General features: G+C 53.9%; 1 protein-coding gene across 2 annotated transcripts; it reads right to left on the bottom strand.

Moving 5' to 3' along the window:
* Window positions 1–851: 851 nt before the first annotated feature.
* Window positions 852–15,818, bottom strand: SELENON (selenoprotein N). Of its 2 annotated transcripts, none has more exons than XM_016129812.2 (12): window positions 15,621–15,818; window positions 14,802–14,919; window positions 11,502–11,635; window positions 8,625–8,837; window positions 8,284–8,408; window positions 7,642–7,779; window positions 6,169–6,250; window positions 5,850–6,038; window positions 5,401–5,506; window positions 4,231–4,343; window positions 4,047–4,148; window positions 852–3,052 (listed from the first exon to the last, which is right to left on the bottom strand). In XM_016129812.2, the coding sequence occupies exons 1-12, from the start codon at window positions 15,801–15,803 to the stop codon at window positions 2,882–2,884; spliced, it is 1,674 nt and encodes a 557-aa protein (XP_015985298.2). In that variant the 5' UTR covers window positions 15,804–15,818; the 3' UTR covers window positions 852–2,881. The 2 variants fall into 2 exon arrangements, with proteins under 2 accessions (XP_015985298.2, XP_036086096.1); XM_036230203.1 differs by lacking the exon at window positions 852–3,052 and adding an exon at window positions 3,072–3,178.
* Between the last annotated feature and the right edge of the window lie 5,124 nt (window positions 15,819–20,942).

Below are 20,942 nucleotides of genomic sequence, written 5' to 3'. Positions count from 1 at the left end.
CATCCACTCCCTCTTCTGCTGAAGCCCTCCAGATCCTGGTCTCCATGGCATTCATGCCTGGGTCACATGCCCTTCTGTGATCTCAATCTGTATCTGCGCCTGGTTCCCAGACTGCAGTACTTTTGGTCTCCAAGTCTGTAAGTCCCAGCTGTCAAAACACAGGGCTGTACACTGAGCCTCATGGTCAGAACTCTGCTTGCTTTAATGTTCTGCGGTTGCCCTCTTGAAATTCATTTTTTTTTCCCCCAAAAGGGGTCCTTTTTCATTTTGCACTGGATCCTGCAAATTATGTAGCTGGTTTTGGCTAGAGACCTCAGAGGTTGTCCACCCCGACCCCCACCATATTTCAAATGATGGAGATTGACTTCCAGGTCAAGCCTGCAGAAGTAACTCTAACCACTAAGCCAGGGACTGCTAGATAACAGGTTACAAAAGGCTGGTTCAACTTGGCAGTGTGATTAATGCCCCAGAGCCCTTCCCCTGTGATCCCGCCAAGGCTAGTCTTTGAGACTCTATCCCTGCTCATCATTTTCCCTTTTCCTTTCATGCCTTTTACAGGTTTTTCCTGAAGTGCTACTCCTTTCAGGAAAAATTACCTAATGCCTATCTCAAGCTCTGCTTCTAAGACAATGGATTTAACTTAAGGGTCTTTATAACAGAGCATCAGATTCTAAAATAAGTTGTACTACTAGGTCTATTATAAACTTATTTTAAGCCACTCAAGCCCTCTGGTGACAGATGAGATAGTCCCCAAGGCATTCCAGCCTTGCTCCCTTGCCCATCTGGCAAGCCAATCCTACAGTCAGATCAAGGACAGAACAGAACATAACACTCAAAGGAAAGACACTTAGAACCATCCTAGTCTCTCCAATTTTATTATAGGACATGTTAGGGACAAGTGAGGGAAATGGCAGAGGAGTGACGAGGGCAGCTGGGGGCCATCAACCACCATGAGCTTTGAGGCACATGTGGGTCAGGCAGAGGCATCTGATGAGGATGCAGAAGGCCCAAGCAAGCAGTGCTTTACTGCCGCCCACACCTAGAAGCACTGATATAGACTTAGGGACCCTCCCTCTTTGTAAAGGGCATAGAAGCACTGCCTCCCCTAAGGACCTAAAGAACTTGGCTGAGCTTGCTGGCTCATGCCTCTTTAGGGCTGGAGATGAGAGGGGAATGAGACATTTTGGTTTGAAAAGCTTTCTTTTTCACCTCAGTAAAAACAGGCAGGGGAGAGATTTGGGGGTGTAGCGCAAAACAAAACACCCCACAATCAACTCAGGATGAATTTCAACTCTACCACTGAGAGAACTTGGGCAGGTCACTTCATTTCCCTGAGACTCAGTTTCTTCGTCCGTAAAATGCGAACAACTAATATCCACCCTACAGGTTTGTTGTGAGGATTAAATGAGAAAATAATGTAATCTTGAGAAAGTGCCTCAGACAGAGAAGGCTTAGGGTGGATACTCCAATGGCAGGCAGGGGAACTCAGCAGATGGGAGGCCTGAGAGTGTGTTTGAGATGTCTGCCTTCCTTCCTCGTCCAAGTTTAAGAGTGAATCCCTCTGGGGCAGGGGCCGGGGAGCAGGCTTGGCACCAAAGGCCTTAATGAGAACCTTAGGGCCCCTTATGGGCCGGAGTGGAGGACAAGGATGGGGTTGGGGTACACTGACCCTCTGAGGACTATTTTTAAAAAGCTAGGAGAAGGAAGAGAGGAATATTTCTTCCCATAGGTGCAACTGCAAAGACATCAAGCTGGATCCATCTAGGATTTCAGATCCAGCCATCATGGGGCAGCTGCTGAAGGAAGCCATGGTCTCTTCCTTCTTCTCAGCACGGAGTTATCAAAAATACCTACAAACTGTGAGAAAGTTCACATAAAAACACTTTTCTGCATGTATAAAAAAGAGACTGACTGCGGTCAGTGGCTTGGGATGTGGACCAAGGCCCTAAGAGTGGTCGAGGAGGGTCAATGGCCACCCAGTGGTGGACAAGCTGGTCTGGGCTATCATGACAGCTGGGACAGTGCTGGCTGTAAGGGAGGCTGTGTTCTTCAGCTGGGCCACAATCCGAGGAGCTCAGGTCTTAGGGGCAGGAGGCGATACCAGGGCTCTTGCTCCAGCAGTCCTACTGTGATGCTGTGCTGGGTGGGCACCGGCAGTGCCTAGGGCCTAGGCCTCAGGCACCCCCTTGCTGAGGGCAGAAGCCTTCTTCAGTAAACCATCCTGGACATCTGGCCTCTAGCAAGTCCCAAAACAGGTTCTGGTGTCATATCATTAGGTTGGATGGACTGGTCTGGGGTGCCAGGTCTGGGAGACCACATGATTTTCCCTTCTGAAGGACGATTCTGCCCAGAGCTTCCAGGTGGCTGTCTCTAGCTGAGACTGATCCCACTGAGGACACCTGACAGAGGAGGGCAGCCAGGGCTGGGCCAGGAAGAAGGCTCTAGAAAACCAAGAGTACCTCTCTTGTACCTCCTGCCTGCTACCCATGCCGGGGCTTCTTGATGTTCCTTTTGCGAGGGAGTGAAAGTAAGGAGAGGGTGAGGTCTAGGGAAATGACCCCAGGCTTTGTTTCAGGGGGTCCCAAGCAACTTCTGGAGCCAGGTAGGTAGTGAAAGGCCAATGGTGGCAGCTGGAGCTACAGGTTTACCCGTCCAGTCAGCACATCCTTGTCAACTCCCCAATAAAGGAAAAGCTAGGATGGCCACCCTTAGTTGACCTCCGACCTCACAGGCAGCTTGGGAGTAGTGGGGTTGGAGTGCATGATGTGTGAAATATGCGAGGACCACTCTGGGGCTGAGAGGCCTGTCTGTCAGCGCTGGAAGCCTTTCTTTCCAGCACCCCCCCAGCCTGGCTTCTCCCTGCCTAGGTGAGGCAGGCATGCTAGGGCTGGAGGAGGGGCAGGCCACGTCGAAGGCCCTCCTTCAGGAACTGCATGTAGGTGGCCGTGGACGGGTCTTCAAAGGTAGATGAGAAGCTGAAGACATTGTTCTCGATGTCCTCAGGCTTCATGGAGGTGATGTCCAAGAAGTAGTTGGCGTTGATGTGGTGGACCTGGGAGAGCGCCTGGGTGACTGGGTGAGGGGGGCGGGGGCCCACCCAGGCACAGCGCCCCTCTGCTCCCTGTCTGCTCAGGTGTCCTCGGGAGAGGCAGCTGCTCTTAGGCCTTGACTATCCTCGCTTTGGGGCAGACAGCGGACAGGCAGGGCACTTAGGAGCACTGGCCAGAACCTGGCCCTGGTTCCTGCCTCTCCTGCCTCTGCTCACACAGGACCCTCTGACCACAGTTTCCACACCCCATCCACTAGGTGAAAACCTCATGCCTTTCAATCCACCTTTCCCTCGGCCCCACCCTAGGACCCCTCTTCTCCTCTGCTCCTGTGACTCCTGGTCTCCCCACCTCCTGTCAGGAAGAGCAGGAAATGCTGAGGCTCACGGGCAGGCGTGGTTTCAAAGCCAGCTACACTTCTTACTTGTGCACTTTTGTCAAGTTTCTGGACCTTTCGAGGAGACCCAGTTTCCTTGTTTGTAAAGTGGGCATTTGTGGTCATCTAGCTCCCAAAGCTGCTGCGAGAATCCAATTTGAGGGCATGCATGAGTGCTTGTAAGGGGCCCTGAGGGAGAAGTACGGTCTTGAAGCTTGGCTCAGCCTGGGGCATCCCCTGGTCCTCTCTGCCTGTCACAAGGCCTGACCCCTCCACTCTCCTCCTTCCATCCCAGGGCTGGCCACAATGGTCCAAGGTTAGCCTTCCCTTCCAGGCCATGTTCCTGTCCACTCTACTGCTACACTGTGCCCACTCTGCTGCTACCTGGTCCCCTGTTGAGGTTCCCCTTCCCATGGGAGCCTCCTGATATCTGCATGAGGCAGGCAGAGTGGGCATCAGGATTCCTACTTTATAGATTGGATAACTGAGGCTCAGATTGGTTAAGACACCAGCTAGGAAGTGAGGCCTGATAAGGTCTGTGAGTCTGTGCCCCTGGCTGGCTGCTTCCTCTGCCCCACAGTGCCTGGCCCTAGGCTAGATACAGGGGGGTAGGGCTGTCCTACCACAGTGCCATTGGGCAAGCAGATCATCATCTCCACGGGGAAGCTGTATTTCTCCAGGTGCAGGTCAGCCAGCTTCTTGTGGGATGGGTTCTCCTGGTTGCTCTACGGGGACAGTTGGGCACAGTCCTGATGCCTTGGTCCCCCGTATTGTCCTAGGGGCTGTTCCCATCCACTCTGCACTTACCTGCAGGTCCTCCAGCTCCTTTACCAGGGACCAGGTGCTAATGAAGCTCTCATTGAGGAGAGCGAGGATGGGCGAACTTTCCAGGACAGTCTCCCGGAGAGTCCGCCCTGAACCTGTTCAGGGAGAGGCAAGGCCAGAAGAGTGAGACACCCTACATGTCTTACTGGGTTTCCATCAGCAATAAACCTCATGGGCTGTAGAATGACCCCTCCACCAAAGTGAAATAACAGAAGCAAAGGGCCTGCCACAGAGCAGGTGATGAATAAACGGTAGCTGGAATTTACATCAATAACATCCTGGCTGAGATACAGGGTGGCGCCCTGACTGGCTCAGGAACTTTCAGTCTTAAATCCACTAAACTCTGGCTCCTGGGGCCTTTGCAAGACTGTTCTATCTAAAATGCTCTTCCTTCTGTCATTTGGCAAACTCCTACTCATCCTCCAAAGTCTCAGCTTAAACATCACTTTCTCTAAGAAGCCATCCCTGACTCCCGCACTCTCGTGTCACTCTGGTCCTGCCCTTGTGTAACACTTACCACGCTTGTACTTATTCAGCATCTGCCTTCTGCAGCAGGCGGTGCGCTCCCTAGGGACAGGGGCCGCTTCTGACTTTCTCATTGCAAGACTCCTAGCAATGAGCCTATGGCTTGGCACAGGAGGTGCCCACGATGTTTGCTGATGAACTGGATGAGGATGGGCTCATTGTTTTCCTCATCTTTGTACCCACCGCCCGACACCCAAAGCGCTTTGCACCTAGCAGGTCTTCAGTGGATTTCCTGAATGAGTGAATGCATGCCCAGCCTGTGGCGCTATTTTCTCTCAGTTGTGTGCCACACTGTATAGAGCACAGGCACTTTCACATCCATCTTTACAACTCTGGGAGGCAAGTATGTTGCCAGTCCTTCACTGTTGAGAAACAGGCTCAGGGAGGGTAAGTCACCTGGCCGGTTTCCAAGCTGAAAATGACTGAGCTGGGGGATCTTTCTACTGTGTCCAATAGTTTCCTCTGAGTTTGGCACAGAAACCTCCCCTAAGCCCTCAGCCCATGCACCTGCCCTGTGTGGTCCCCAAGTCTCCAACAGCAGACGCCTGTTGCTCTAGAGCCTCCTGTCCCACAGGGCGTGAAGTCTCCCCTCCCATTCTCTCCTTGGACTGGCCAGGTCTCCCTCACCTCAGCAGGACTGGTCGTCCAGGGCCCCCCACAGCAGGATCGAGTGCACCAGCTTGTTCTTGGCCTTGGCTTGGTCGAAGGCCTCGGTGAATGGCAGGTAGGTGACCTGGGGCCAAGCCGAGACAGAAAGAAGCTACTGTGTGCAGCCAGAGTCCCATCACGGGCTGAGTGTGTAATGTGTATGTGCGTGTGTGGTCTGTGTATAGTATATATAGTGTGTGTATGCACATGTGTTGGGAGTGTGTGTGTGTGTGTGTGTGTGTGTGAGAAGGGGCATTGCTAAAATGAGGGATGCCTCCTCCGAATTCTGGATGGCAAAGGAGAGGTTCCCCTGGCACCACTGGGCCCTGCTGCAAGCCCTGCACACAGCCCAGAGACCTGTGCTCACCTGCTGCTCCCACAGCTCCAGCCCCATGGAGCCTGACCCTGGCCCTCGTGCCCAGCCTCACCTTCTTGAAGGGGTACATGGCCACCTCCAGGCGCCGGGCGGCCTCCTCCCAACTCAGCTCCTGCTGCCACTTGATTTCCTCAAACACAAACTGGAGGGGCTCCCCCGAGGGCAGCCGGCTGTCGATCATGTTGCCATCCTCGTCCAGGATCACAGAGGGTATTGAGGGGCCTGTGGCCTCCAGCTCCATCTGAGCCGGAGGTCAGCGAAGGATGACATCAGTAAGGGACGTCTCAGAGACGGGCAAGGATCCTGAAGGGGCCCTGAGAGACCCTCGAAGATCCCTCCCTCACTGCAGAGGCGGACCATCGTGCTCTCACCTGGGGTATGTAGCCGATGTCCACTTCCATGTTGCTGCTCTCACTGGCCCCATACAGCCACTCCATGTCCACATTCAGAGACCTGGGGGTGAGTGAGAGGGCAGCCAGGGCAGACCACCATCATCAAGGCCCATGAACCACACGTCAGACATTATCTCACTGAAAATGCACAACTGTCTCCATTTTACAGATGAGGACACTGAGACTTGGCAAGTTGAACCCAAGGTCTCGGAGCTGCTGGCACTCTGCAGAGCCGGGGCCCTTTCCTCTCCAGGGGCAGCTCTTCCTAAGGCACTGAAACCATATCACCTTCTACTGGCCCAGGCTTTACAGTTCACAAAGGGCTTTCACATCCACCTTGCTCTACTGCCCCGGACCCTTCTAGGCAGAGATCATGCAGGCCTCCCCCAGGACACAGACTGGGTCAGGAGTGAAAACCTGGCACTGTCTTCTAGCAGGGAGTCTGGTCTGACCAGGTGCCATCTGCAGATCTGCCGCATGGGGGCACCCCAGGACTGATAATCAACCATGGTGGGTAGCTTGAGCCGGGTGCCCACAGAGCGGGTCAGCGGTCCCTGTGGCCTGTCTTGGGGCTGGTCATTTGCCCCTCTCCTCTGTTTCATCCAGTCCAGGACTGCGGTCCCCGCCCCGCCCTCATGGCCAGCCCTGGGGTGAAGGCAGATGGAACCTGGGCTGAGCCAGAGGAGCTCAGGTGCTTGTTTGCTGAGAGAGGGGAGGAAGAGGAAGCCACTCCTGTTTCTGGGGGCAACTTCCTCTTCCCAGGAGATGCCAGCCATTCCCTCACTGAAACTTAATTATGGGCCTCTGGGCTCTCAGCCCAAGTCTTACTCCTGAGGAGTCTGGAAAGACGAAAGACCTGAAGCCTGGGTTTTCAGGTCCCCTCGTCAGGCATACTGACACTGAATTGTCCCTTAAGCCCCCTAAGGCTCTGTGGTACCAGCTGCAGGCAGTGGAGGGCCTGCCCTAAGGCCTTTGCATGTGCTGTTCCCTCTGCCTGTCTAAACATTCCTCACCCCCAGGAAGGGACATCTACTTAACTGTCCCTTCCCCTGAGAAGCTTTTCTAGACCCCAAGCGGCCAGGTCCCTGCCCACCTACTGGCCTCCCCTTAGGGTGGCATGAGCAGGGTGTGGTTATGGGCCTGCCAGGGTCTGTCGGTCAACATGAGGGTGGGAGGCTCCAGCTTCCGGGAGGGTCTGTTGCCTCTGCATTTGGTCCAGGGCATGGTGTTGGTGGGCCAGGCCATGTGGTGCCTGGGACATGCTTGTCAGATGATGGAATGACCCTCCTCAACCTTCTTTAAGCTCCTTCTTTCAGGGTCAGCTCCAGGTCCCTCCCAAGAGGGAGTCCAGGCCTCTCCCGAGAGGAACAAAGGAGGGACAGAGGTGAGGGGTCCTCTAGATCCCTGCTTCTGACCCTGGAGCTGAGGGATGGGCCAGGGCAAGGCTCCCACCTGTGGTTGGGCACGAAAAGCCGGAAGTCACGGACGTGGGTTGCATCTTTGGAGAGGATGATGTGGCCGGTGAACTGGCCAGGCGAGAACCAGAAGGGAAAGTCGGGCGGCTCGCTGAGCTGGAACTCGGCGTGGATTCTGGGGGGGAAGGAGCAAGCTTGGGGCGGGCACTGCTGAGCCAGAGCCCAATCTCTGACTCAGTCCCAAAGCCCGGAACCCCCGGCAAGATTGTGTTGGGGAGAGGGCTGGCTGGGAGTAAGGTGAGTGTAGGGCGGAGAGACGGCACGAGGCCCTCCAAGCGCTGCCCATCCTCAGGTCCAAGTTCACATCCTGCCATCTCCAGAAGTCTTGTCTGACTCCTCTGAGCTCTCACGGCTTCTCAAGGGTGCGTTGTGACCCGGTGTCACAGCTTTCTCTACCCCTTTTCTGTGTGGATGACAATCACAGCCACCAGCCCTGTGCTAAGCATGCTCTGTGCTTTTTCTCTTCCTCTCATGAGGAAGTTATCACCACCCTGATCCACACATGAGGAAACCGAGGCTCAGAGAGCCACAGCTGCTTGCCCCAAACCCCACGGTGGAAGTGGTGGAGTAGGGGCTTTGACCTGTGTGGTGCTTTGAAGTCAAAGATGGGGCCACTCACCGGAACATCACAGTGTAGTAGAAGTCGCTGATGGCAGTCAGGCAGGCGACTGCCCCTTGAGGGGCAAAGCGGGTCTTCACAAAGGGTCGCGGATGGAACATGCTCAGGAGCTGGTGGATGATGACCTGGGGGAATGGCAGTGGGACCCCAGGCTGGCTGGCTGCGGCCTGCTGGGCCCCGACTCCCTAGGTGAGGGTCTGGTGGCCAGGGCGGAGGTGGATCCAGAGGGAGGTGGAGTACAGATGGGGTAGCACAGAGGTCCAGAGGCAGTTGGGGAGGGGCTGTGCTTGGGCCAGGGTGCAGGGTGCAGGGCCCACGAGTTCACTGTGAGCTGTCCTCACCTCCTTGCCCTTGGGCGGTGGTGGGTAGAAGCGGTTGTTGGACAGATAGCCAGTGAAGACACTCAGCTCACTGGGGATGATCCACCAGGGCTCGCCCAGCTCCACTTGGCCCCGAGGGGGAAGGAAGGGCCGGAAGTGGCGGGCAGCAAACGTGGCACTTGGCGAAGCTGCGGTCATCCAGTTGCGGAGGCCGGACAGGGCCAGGCGGGAGACCTGGGGCAAAGGAAGGCCAAAGCTCTGGGGCAGCAAAAACCATGACTTTGGGGCTCCCTGTCCCATGTGTGGGTGGAGTCCTCCCTCGAGTCCTGAGCCAGTCCACAAGCTGAGGGAGCAGAGGGACCCTGGGGAGGCTCCTGCTCTGGTAACGGCCTCGGGCCTGGCACTGTCCTGCCATAGCCGAGCCTCGTCTGAGCCTCGTCTCACCCTCGTCGGCCCCCAGCCCAAGACGCAATGCCCTGCAGCCCACCAGGCCCAGCTCAGACCAGAGCAACTTGCTTGAGGGCAGGGGCGTTGAGGGAGCTGGAGAGCCATCCAGGACCGGGAGACTTCCTCACCCCCATCACCCACCTTCCTTTCTGCTCCCTGATCGCTTTTCTCAGCCTCCTTCCTGAGGAGGCTAATGTCTCACTGACAAAGTCAGAGTTTGGGTTTGGAGCTAAGTCTGAGGAGGGAGTTTGTAACCAACTTTTGCGTGAAATTTCCAAGGTTAACAGCAGGATGAGACCACAAACAAGTGGAACTTCCTACATCCCAGAGTGTGCCCTGTGCCACACTGGCTGAGCACCTGGGTAAACAGCCTCCCCTGAGCCATTTCCTCATGAGGAACCTGCCTTCCTTCTACCTGATGCGCTGATGGAGAGGAGAGAATGAGGGTCAGAGACCATGCAGGCCTGTCTGCACACCTGCCTGAGCAAAGGTGGGATCCTGGAGCACGCAGGTCCCCGGTGGACCCTCCACTGTCAGCTCCTCCATGTCCTGGGCTACATGTAGGAGCTGTGTCCTGCTGAGGCATCACGCACCAGGACCGTGAGTGCCTGGCACCCCTCAGGGGTGCTCAGACACCAGGGAGTGGCCCCTGTCTTTGACAGCAGTGGGTCCCCTCTCCCTTCCCCACTCTCATGGCGGAGGGGGCCCAGGCTCAGTGGGAAGTGGAGGTGGGAGGAGAGGGGTGCAGGGAGCACCCACTGAGGGGAATTGAGCAGGCAGGTTCCCAAAGCAGGGCTGGTTGTGCAGGGCTTGGCAGAGCTTGCCCACCCACTGGGCTCTGGGGGGCTCCGCTAGGAAGGCTAGGCTGGGAGTGCTGCTCCTGACCCACCTCCCTTGTAAGTACAGGTGCTCTGGGGGGCACTCATCTGTTCAAACAGCTTCAACAGCACCCCCCACCCCATCACTACCAAACCAAGCCCCACCCAGAGCTTTCCATGAAAGGCCAAACCTGTGTTTTGAACTACTTGTTGGACTCACATCCCCCAGGCACCTCAACTTCGACATGTCTGATCTGACCTCATCCCTCCCCACCCGATCTGCTGCCTTCCTCCAGTCCCCCACTGAAGCAGACGGCCACCATACACCAGATCGCCAGCCAGAAGCCTGAGTCACCTGACTTCCCTCTGAACACACACTTTCCGTTAGTAGCCACGCCCTGCCTTTCCTCCTCCGCTGGCGCTGGCGTATCTTCCAGGCTGGCCTTCCTCCATCACCACTTCCTCCCTGGCCTGCCCTCTCCTCCCTCCCAAGAAATGGTCTTCCTGTCTCCCATTTCACTTTAGCTGCCAGCCTGGGAATCACGGATGTGATGAGGGAACCAACCCTTCTAGTTCAAAATCTGCTACGGTGTTTTGCTGCTGCAGAATGAAGGCCAAAGTCAGGCAACAGAGGCCCGTTGAGGTCTGGCAACTTCTCTTTCAGCCCCACTGACCAGGATGCCGGTGCATGTGTCCTGCATGCCCTGGGTCCAGCCACACCCGCTCCCTGCCCTCAGTTGAATGACCTGGCACTTTCTGCCTTCAGGCCTGTGTTCATGCCGAAGTAACACCTCAGCTGAGATGTAAGGGCTGAGTAGGTGTGGGCTGGGCATGGAGAAAAAGTTGTTCCCGGCTGAGGAAACAGCGGAGAGAAGGCTTGCAGTTGGAAGGAAGCCTGGATGTCTGGAGTCGTTGGAAGGAAGAAAGTGGAGAAGGGAGGGCAGGAGAGAGGGTGGGAGAGGCAGGTAGGGTCTGGGGATGCCTAGGGCCTGGGATGGGCTTAAGACCCTGTCCATGGGGCCTCGGGTCGGGGCACAGTTGGCTAGCACAGCATTTGTCAGGTGCCCTCTCCACCCCACGGCCCACTGTCAGGGACAGAACCTCAAATCTGGCTCATCAGTTCGGCAGAGTACCTGTCGGGTGCTGGGCATCGTGCTAGGGGCCTGGGGATGCACAAATGTGGGGGACACAGGCCTGGTCCTCAACAAACTCACAGCCTGGGTAGGGGAAAGACTGACCTACAGCTAGTAATGATTAAAGTGAGGAGGCTGCATCAACACAACCTAGTACACTGAGCCTTCCCACCCTCGCGGGCGCCTGGCTGGGCCCTCCTTCCGACAGATGTCATTGGTCCAGGAAGCCATCCTAGGTCCCCCACCTGGCTCAAAGACTCATGCTTATCCCTCCTGCCTCTCCCACCAGACTGTGCCTAGACAGCAGGGATGGCATCATGCCCACTTCTGGGCCCCTAAGGCCTGGTACATTGGGTGCATAGAGGGCAGCTGACAAGGACAGAAAGAAGGAAATAAAGAAGGTAAGATGAACATAGGCCCATTCTCAGGAGGCAGGTTCACACAAATGATCTTCCTGTCTGCGGTCTCCCGGTGGGGGGCCCCTTGCCCCCCCAACTCACCCCTAGGAACCCATCTTTGCTCTTGGTCATAGACTCCGGGAGCAGAGGCTGGAATCGGGCTTCTATGGTGAGCGTCTCCTCGCTGGGGTCAGGGGGCAGTTCCTCTTCCTCGTAGCTCGCCGTAGGAGTTGACCCTACGAGACACAGGTCACTGCAGAGGGGCCTTTCCCTTAGGCATCTACACTGGTTGGTGACTAAGGAAGCCATCTGGAGCTGGGGGGTAACAGTTAACAATGACCAAAGTAACAAATGATATGTATTTTAGTGTCATAGTAGCCATGTGAGAGGCTACATTACTACCAATTTCTGTTTTATAAATGAGAAAGTAGAGGCTCAGAGAGGTTAAATCATTTCCCCAAGGTCACACAATTAGGTAGTGGGGGAGTCAGGATTCAAACCCAGGGCTGTTTTACACTAAACCCATGATTAACCATAACCCCCTTCTGGGGGAGTTAAGATTTCAGAGCCTCAGTTTCTTCAAACGCTCAGGAACCAGATGACTTGGGTTCAAGTCCCAGCCCCACTCCTCACCATCTGTGTGATGATGGTTGGACAGTAGCTGTTACGAGGATTAAATAAGATAATCCATGTAGCATTTGCATCAGGCCTGGTACAGTGTAAACCCATAATAAACTTTGGCTGTGCTACTTTACCGGGGGTTTCAGAATCAGAGAGCCAGGGAGCTGGGGCTCAAACCTAATTCTCCTGACTCTAACCTGTGCTTTTTCTACCAGGTCATTCTCACTTTGTCCTACCCTTTGTCCTACAAACCAAGCCCTGGATGAACTCGGTGCTGGGCCTACCAAAGGTGGCATGCGGGCAGGCAGCTGCCTCTCTCAGCTGGGATCCGTAGCACCAGAGAGAACCTACTTTTGGGGGCTGGGAGAGGTGAATGCACCAGCCTGGACATCATCAGCCGAGAACCAAGTTAAGGTCAATTCCATTTCCTGGACCATTTGAGGCAAGTCACTAAGTCTCTCCGGTTTTCCTACATGAGAAATGAAAACCATGCATGCCCCAGTCATAGGGTCTTACGAAGAAATAAACAGTGCCCTGAGAGGTGCTCAGTCCCAGGACTCGGAGCAATGAATGAAAGCAAGAAACAGAATCAGGTCATCTCTGGTGTCAGAAAGAGCACTGGTTTGGGAGTGAGGAGACTCACTTCTCCCTGATTTTCTGGGTGGCCTCGTTTTCTCATCTGTATAAGGAGGGCTGGAATGGCAGTGGCTGACCTTGATTCTTCGGACCTCTTCCTGCTTCGAGATCTGGCAAGTGTGTAACTTTCAAGTGTGGAGGGAGTCAAGGTGAAGGTTTAAGGGAGATATGAAGCCTATTTCAAAAGGGGTGACTACTAGAAGGGTGGGGCCCCACGATACACCGATAATGGAATAAAGAAGGGGCGGGTCTTGTAATGTCTGCTCTCTCAGAGCAGGTTTGTTGTGGAGAGCATGTTTGGCATTTGTGGATAGACTGACTGACAGACTGAATGGGTGTATTCGAAGCAGTTCTTAACCAGGATCATCAGAATCACCCAGGATGCCGTTTTTAAACTACAGATCCCAGAACCCACCTTAGACCTACTGAGTCAGAATCTTAAGGAGCTAGAATTAGGAAACTGCCCTTTTAATGAGCACTCCCATGACTCCTGATGCAAATCCCTGTTCTAAAGAATCAGTTATTTCTGCATTTGTAAATCAATGCAACAAATCTTTCCAAATCTGTAATCTGCAAACCTCGGAGGAAGGGTGCAGTAGGTATGTGCAGGGTTATTAGTCTGCTTGCTCATTCAATTATTTTACTGTTGTCACAGATAATTATTAATAATAATGATGCCCAGCATTTTATGGCCTGTTGGTTTAATAAAAAGTTTTATTTCCTGACTTATAAGTAACACTTGCTCATTATACATAATTTGTAAAACTTTTAAGGTATAAAGCAGAAAATTAAACACAACTATACCAGCTAGACAGACTGTTTGCCTCTATTTGCTGATTAGATTTGGTGTTTTGTTTTTGTTTTTTATCTTGTTTTCCCAAAACTTGGTCCAGTTTTACCCTTGGAGGTAATGGAATAAGGGGTTATTTTCCCCTGATGGAGAAAAAGATTTATATGGAAAAATTAAAAGTTCTCCCAAGCCCAGCAAACTTGGTTAACATGTCATTATGAGAGAACTCTTGTTCAATGGCCATAAAAAAGGACAAGGAGGTGGCTGTGCGGATACTCAAAGGAGTGTGTAAATTAAGAGGTCGGAGTCAATCCACACGGAGCTGATCTGCTTACCTACCTGTCTGCTTTCATGACAGAACTGACAGCCACTGAGATACTGACACATGTCTGCTCCAGCAAATTATTATTTTTCCATCTGACTTTCCTTTTCTGGCAGTGACCAGAGGTCACCAGGCCAGCAAGTGATAGGCCTGCCTAACCCATCCTGAGACCCAGAAAACACATCACAGGGCTTTGGTGCTTATTCACCTGAAAGCAGGTGGCATCTCTTCTTGCCTTTCCCATCAACTGACCTACTTATACCGCGGCAACTTGGGTAACAAGTTAGTGCCCAAGATCCTAAGTTCAAGAAACATTACCAGAAATGGACGCAGAGGTTGGGGTGGTGGTAAGGCGGTAAGAGAAGCATTTTATAATGCATTAGCAGTGTCAGGCCTTCATCCTTATAAAAACAAAAACAAAACAACCATCACTGAGTATAGGATAGGTGTCTGACAGCACCTAAGCAAGTTTAATGTTTAGTAATAATCGGAATAGCTCCTGCCTATTGACTGTCTATTGCCTGTTCACCCCTTGGAGATATTCACTCTCAACCTCAAGCCTGTGAGCTGGGGTGGGACCTGGAGCCAGATAGCGCTGGTTCTAATCCTGGCTCTGCGCCTTTCTAGCCTGGGCAAGGTGCTGAGCCTTCCTGGGCCTCAGTCTCCCTAACCATAAGCATGAGGATCATGACAGTGTCCATCGTACAGGGCGCTGTGAAGATTAAAGAGATAACTCATATGAAGTGCTTAGAGTCATGTCTGGCCCTGAGAAAGTAGTCAGGAAATGTTCGTATTATTCACATGTGAAGAGAAGACACATGTGTGTGTGTGTTTGTATGTGTGTGCATGTGCTGAAATAGCTCGTCCAAACCAGCAGCTAGAGGAGCCAGAGCCAGGAGGACCCCAGAGCTGCCAGGACCCACAATCTTCCTTCTACTGCAGGTGCCTTCCCTGCTGGGAGCAGACACAGCTGCCAAGAAGCTGAGGGTGGTGCCTGGGCTCCCTCCTCCCAGTCCCCAGCCTCTCCTGGTACCTGTCAGCTTCTCAGAGATGGGCCTGAACTCCTCAGGGCTGATGTACATATCCCGGTCGGTGTCCAAGGAAGAGAAGAGGAAGAGGCCTTCTGTCCCCAGGGCCTTCAGCGCTGACTCCTGCTTAGAAGGAAAGGGCCAGGCTGAGCACCAGTTGGATACCATCTTCCTGAGTTCTCTCAAAATCTCTCGGTCCATCTGTCCAGATGTCACCTCCTCACTGCTGCAGAGCCCAAGTCCACCTTTCCTGACTCCTGCTTCTCTCCATGCCGGCATCCACCGTCCACCTTCTAAGTCCCCCGCTCCCAGACAACTCTGTTCTTCCCAGTCCCTTCTATCTGGCCCATCCCCATTTCTTCTGTCCTCTCCTGTCTCCCCTCCCCGCTGTCCCAGTGCCCCCGAGTGCCCTTCCAGACTCTCTGGGTCCCGGCTTCACTCCGCGCCTTGTCTGCAGTCACTGTTCTAGTCACTCTTGTGGACCGTCTCCTTGCAGTTTATTCCAGCCTGTGTCTCACACTGGGCCAGTCCTTCCGCCTCCCCCAACAGTCCTTCCAAGTCTGCCCGACCCTTGGTACCCCAGTTTCTTCTCGCTTCCGTGCCACTCTCCCCAGCCCACCGGTCCCTTCCGTCCCTGTCCCCCTCGGGCAGCCTTTCCAGTCCCTCCTCATCCTCCAGCACAGTAGCCCTCCGCGACAACGCACAGGGCTTGCCCACCCCTGCCGCCTCTCCACCCCGGGGCCCAAACCCTCTGCGAGTCCCTCCGCGTCCGCCCAGGAGCCCCGCATCTCTGGTCCCGCGCGCCCGCCCGCCGCCCGCAGGACCTGCCGCGCGGCCGCCTGGGCCTCGGTGTGGCGGGCATAGGCCCGAGCGGCGGCGGCGGCGGCGGCGGCGGCGAGCAGGGCCCCGAGCAGCGCCAGGGCGCGGGCGCGGTGTGTCGGGGGCGCGGGCGGCGCGGCGGGACCCGGGCTGGGGGGCCCGCGCTCGCCCGGCCGGGCCCGGCCCATCGCGGCGGCTCGCGGCGGCTCCGAGCGACCGGGACGCGGAGCAGCGGGCGGCGGGGCGGGGCGCGGCGGCCCGGAGGGCGGGGCGGGGCGGGGCGGGGCGGCCCGGGCTTGGGGGCCACCGGCCCTCCGCTGTCTGTCGCGGCCGCACGCCGGCCTGAGATACTGGCGCAGTGTCTGGGCCCACAGTGGCGATAGTAGGTGTTGAGCGAGTGAGTAAAGGGAGGCCAGGCCTTCCTGCCACCCCTGCCATCTCGGTTCCTTCTTCCTGCACTTTAATTTCCCAAACAGAAACCGGGACTCCGCGTCTCATCTTGCGGGCCGAGGCTGGGAGCAATTCCCGGCGGCGGACCTGGAGGAGCGAGGGCCTGGGGCGGAGGGTGGGGAGGACCTGCACTTCCCGGAGCTTACCCGGGAGTGGGGTCATGCATGGGCCACCAGGCCTCTTGTCCCCCTCTGCTGGCAGATGTGGGGGAGGCCAGAGGAGGGCACTGCCAGGTCCTTCAGCGGCAGACGGGCTCTCCGCCCTCCGCCGTTATCCCACCTGTTTCTAAAAATGTCTTCAGTCAGCTAGAAAACGAAAAATTGCAAAGTTCAACGCCTATTCCCTTCGTGGTCCAGATGGAAGGCCACCTCTGCAGATTCATTAGGGATGGAGAACGACCTGTTCAAGGCACACACAGCTGGTGTAGGCCTGAAACTCTCACCTGCCGAGGCAAGCTTTCCTCACAAGCAAAGAGTCGAAAGAGGCCCTTCTGTGAGGTGCGGTGAGGAGGGAATACCCAGGCTGGCAGGCCTGCTGTGAGTCTGGGCTGTGACGTACTGGCCACCCTCTGCTCTGCTGGGCCTGGCATGGCCATAGGAGTGATCTTTCTGGAGAATATTTGGCATGCTTGGAGGAAGAAGATCTTGGGAATGGAGGTGGATGGAGTTTGAGGAAATACTTCGTGTCTGTCAAGTTCCCAGGAACCTTGGTTCCACTGAAGCGCTCTAACATGACATCAGGGTCTCCAGGAGCTAGGGAGCCTCTGTCTGCACTTCTCCGGGAGGGGGCAGCAGCTACTGAAGCCTCTGGACAAGAACCCTGAGCCCAGGAGAGCAGCAGCGCCATCCTTGGAGATCCCTGCCAACCCCAGAGCTTGTGCACCTGCCAGGTTTAGGATGTTAGGTACTTGGGATTGAACAGGTACGAGCACCTGATGTGTGCTGGGCTTGGTGTTGGATGCGTTGTGTGATCTCATTTTGTTCTTGAGCCACCCAGTGGGATTAGGATTGTTTGCCTCATTTTTAAGTCAAGGAGTCGTGGCTTTGGCCCCCAGGCATATCCGAGTCAACATCTCTTGCTACGCTGCCTCCAGGGGGATGGCTGAACTGACTTCGTGGGGGCAGGGACTCGCCTCTACCACCACCTCTGTCCTTCATGGGTAACCAGCCATGACAGCGTCATGCAGGCAGGGCCTGTCTTCCCACTGTGCACACAGAACCTGGCACATGGTGGGCACTTCAACGTCTTTTGGATGAATGACTCTCAGGTCCCAGGAATTGAGGGCCCTACACTTAGCCCTTGCCCAGCGCTCTGGCCCCATATCCCCAGAGGTACCCACTGCAGGCCTGACAGCTGCCGTTGGCTTCCGAAGGCTTCCAGCTGTGCCACTTCCAAACCATTACCACTAATGTTTGGGGACACCCAGCATACGGCAGATGTCATTAGAAAAGCAAATTCTGTTCTGTCAGGAAGCAAAGCTAACAGAGCACAAAGCAGGTTAAGAGGGGAAGATTTATGAGCCAAGGTCCCCAGAAAATAAATGACAGAAGACTACTTTTATTTATTACTCTTGCTTTTGGTTAAAGACGCAGACACCTCACCAGTCTCTGGGCCCAGGGCTGGAGAGATGCATTGCTGGGACTGGGAGGGTTACATCTCTCAAACTTGGCAAGGCGTTGGGGATGAGTGGGTTTACAAGACTTGACTCAGGTCAGCAAGCCTCTGGGAAAAGGATCAATCTTGGGACCCAGGTCTGAGGAGACGTCAGCTCTGGGCCTCCGTAGAGTGGCCCAGAGACCAGGAACTGCTGTTAGACCTGAGCGGCTGTTAGACGTGAGCAGGTATCTTTGGGCCTCGGTTTTCTCCTCTGTAAATCTTTGCCTGCAGGACCATCAGGGCTCCGTGAAGAGGAAGTATGAACTGGATCTCAAACACTCGCCAAAGCAGAGATGCTGCTCTGCCAGATTCCTGGGCAAGCTCTTGGCGTCTTCCTTCAGCGCTCCACCCCTGCCTAAGCATCCCCCAAGACCAAACGGCTCCCGGAAGCCCTTGGACAGTCAACAAATCTTCCTCCCAATTTCCCAATTTTGTAGATTCAGAGCTAATGGCAAGATGCTTGCTCAATGCGAAAGGCAGAAAATGTTTAGATTTATTGCTTTGAGAATTTGGTCTGTCTCCTGGGCCTGGTTGATACAGTTTCCTCCAAGTTTCAGAGCATTTTGTTAAAAAAAAAATTTTTTTTTCAACACCAGTGTCTTGCCTTACATTTATGTAAGATTTTATAGTTTACAAAGAGCGTTCACATAATAATAACAATCATCACTATATGTACTGAGTTCCTACACTGGGGAGCTCAATTAACCTTTGAAATCACCCTCCCTTTTCACAGATGGAGAAGCAGAGGCTCAGAGAGGTTAAGGGGATTGTCCAAGGTCATATGTCCACACAGGGTCATACAGGGAAAGGGCAGAGTGGAGATGAACCTGGGTCCACTCGGTTTGAGCCTGAGCTTGTCACTCTGTCTTTCTTATTTTCACATGAATCTGTGGATAAATAGTGAGAAAACAAAACAAAATAAAACCCAGAGGTTTTTGCAGAAAACAGTCGGAGGCTGGAATGAGTATAATAACCAGGTGTGTTCAAGGGAATCCTTGCGTCCCCAAACAATATGTTTTGTGCTAAGATTATTTTTGTAATGATGTAGTTGGCGGAGTGTCAGGAGTCAGTGAGCAGAGGATAGGCTTTCTAACTTCTAAGACTGTTCTGTCTAAAATGGTGACCAGTAACCACACATGGCTATTTCAATTTAATTAAAATGAAATAAAGTAAAAAATTCAGTTCTTTCACTTGCAGTATTTTAATTGTTCAATATCCACATGTGGCTACCCTATTGGACAGTAAAGGAACAGTGCCATCATCACAGAAAGTTCTCCTGGACAGCATGGTTCCAAGCCACCAGTGAGCCTGCCCCTTCTCACCCTGACTGCCCTGGAGGAAGGGGAGCTGGCACAGGTAGTAGACACACGCACCTGTTTCGAGGTAGCTGCTTCTGCAGCCAACGTACCTATAGATGTCATCCCAACACCTGGGGCCCTCTCTCTACTTTGGAGAGGCTACAACTCCAGGGATCCAAATAAAAGGCAGAAACCTAAGGAGTGGCCATTAACTGAGACCTTACTACTCAAAGTTGGTCTGAGGACTGGCAGCATCAGCATCTCCTGGGAGGTTGTTAGAAATGCAGAATCTCGGGCTCCACGCCAGACCCACTGAACATGAACCTGCATTTCAACAAGATCCACAGGTGGTTCAGGTGCACATTCAAGTTTGAGAAGCTCTGACTTAAGAGGCAGGCTGAACGAGATCAAAATATTGTCCCAAAGATAGGAAACCAAACAGATATTTTTAGATACCAAAAAAAAGCATCAGTATCCCCCCATCCCCCATAGTATGTGATTAAGCCTTAATCATAGAGGGCTGAGCATCTCTGTGCCACATGGTCAATGAGCCTATTTCCAAGCGCAGACCCCAGGGGCAAGCTGTGGGGAGCTGGCCCTTCCCCATCTCCAGCACCTTTTTATACCATAATGGGTCACCTCCCCAAAGCAAAAGGAACAGAACTGAGAGTCACATCTTGGGGATGCTGCCTTTAAGTCAGATTTTCTATTTTTGCTTTTCTTTCCAATGTATTTGGCTTTTGAACTTTGCAAATTGCCAAGGACAGTGTAGTGCATGAAGCCAGTCTGAACCAATACACAGTCATTTAAAGCAGGGGTTCCCAACCCCTGGAGCCACTGACCTATACTGCACAGCAAGAGGCGAGCAGCGGGCAGGGGAGCAAGAGAAGCTTCATCTGTATTTGCAGCTACTCCCCAGTGCTGGCATCACTGCCTCAGCTCCACCTCACATCATCAGGCATTAGATTCACATACGAGCACCAGCCCCTGGTGCCAAAAAGTTTGGGGACTGCTTATTTAAAGGGAGGCATCTGGAAAAGGACAGTGTCCCCACCTTCCCAGGGGTGTGATGCTCCACAGGCCTCAGTGCCTGGAGCCAGTGCTAGCGAAGCTTGCAGGGAAGGAATCAGCATCAAGCTGCTTTATGAAGAAAACAGGTGCACAATGCGGTTCGATCCGTGGTGAGGGCAAAGACTAGGCTTAAATGAGCGCAGCAGCCTGCCGACCCTGGCTGGGAAGGAGGGATCTGCTCAGGGCCTGGTTCCTGAGCTTGATTCTGCAACTCCTTCAGCGAGGATGACTCATCCTTTAATTCCTCTCTCCTGTCAGCCTACTTTGGGTCTCACTTATTTTTATCCCTGGAATGGAGTTAAATTGCCTAAAGAATGATATGTCTCCACCTGCAAGGGCTCTCCTGGAGGATGAATTTTAAAATATTCATTTTTACAATTTGCTCCCAGCCATAACACAGAAGACAAGATGCTGGGTAGGAGAGGATAGTGACACAGGCCCAGTAGGGGAGCCTGGGGCCTTGGAGAACTTCGAAGTGCCTTTGCAATGGAGAGACGTTGCAGGAGCTGATTCTAAGGAATTGGACAAGAGGGAAAGCAGAATTGTCGAGTATGCTCTCGTAACTCTCTTTATAATACTGGAAAACATCAAAGCAAAACCCGCAAGTAGTCCCGCTGTTTTTGCCTAGCCAGGGGAAGGTCTATTATTTTGGTAGCAAACTTTGTTTTTTTCTACAGTCAAGATGCCCCGCCCTGCTTTGGCTGGGGGCATGTGACTCTGGCAAGGCCAACTAGAAGCTCCTGCCCTTGACAGAAGGCAGGAGGGTCTGGAAACACTGGGACTCACCGATCCTAAAGCTGGTGTCTGGGGAGCCTGCCCCTTGGTCCTTGCAGCGTGGAACCCTGGCCATAT

The sequence above is a fragment of the Rousettus aegyptiacus genome, unplaced genomic scaffold, assembly GCF_014176215.1.
Source record: "Rousettus aegyptiacus isolate mRouAeg1 unplaced genomic scaffold, mRouAeg1.p scaffold_m13_p_1, whole genome shotgun sequence".
In the NCBI taxonomy this organism is placed as follows: Eukaryota; Metazoa; Chordata; class Mammalia; order Chiroptera; family Pteropodidae; genus Rousettus; species Rousettus aegyptiacus.
The sequence above is the reverse complement of the archived record's forward strand: the minus strand, read 5'-3'. Positions and strand labels throughout refer to the sequence as shown.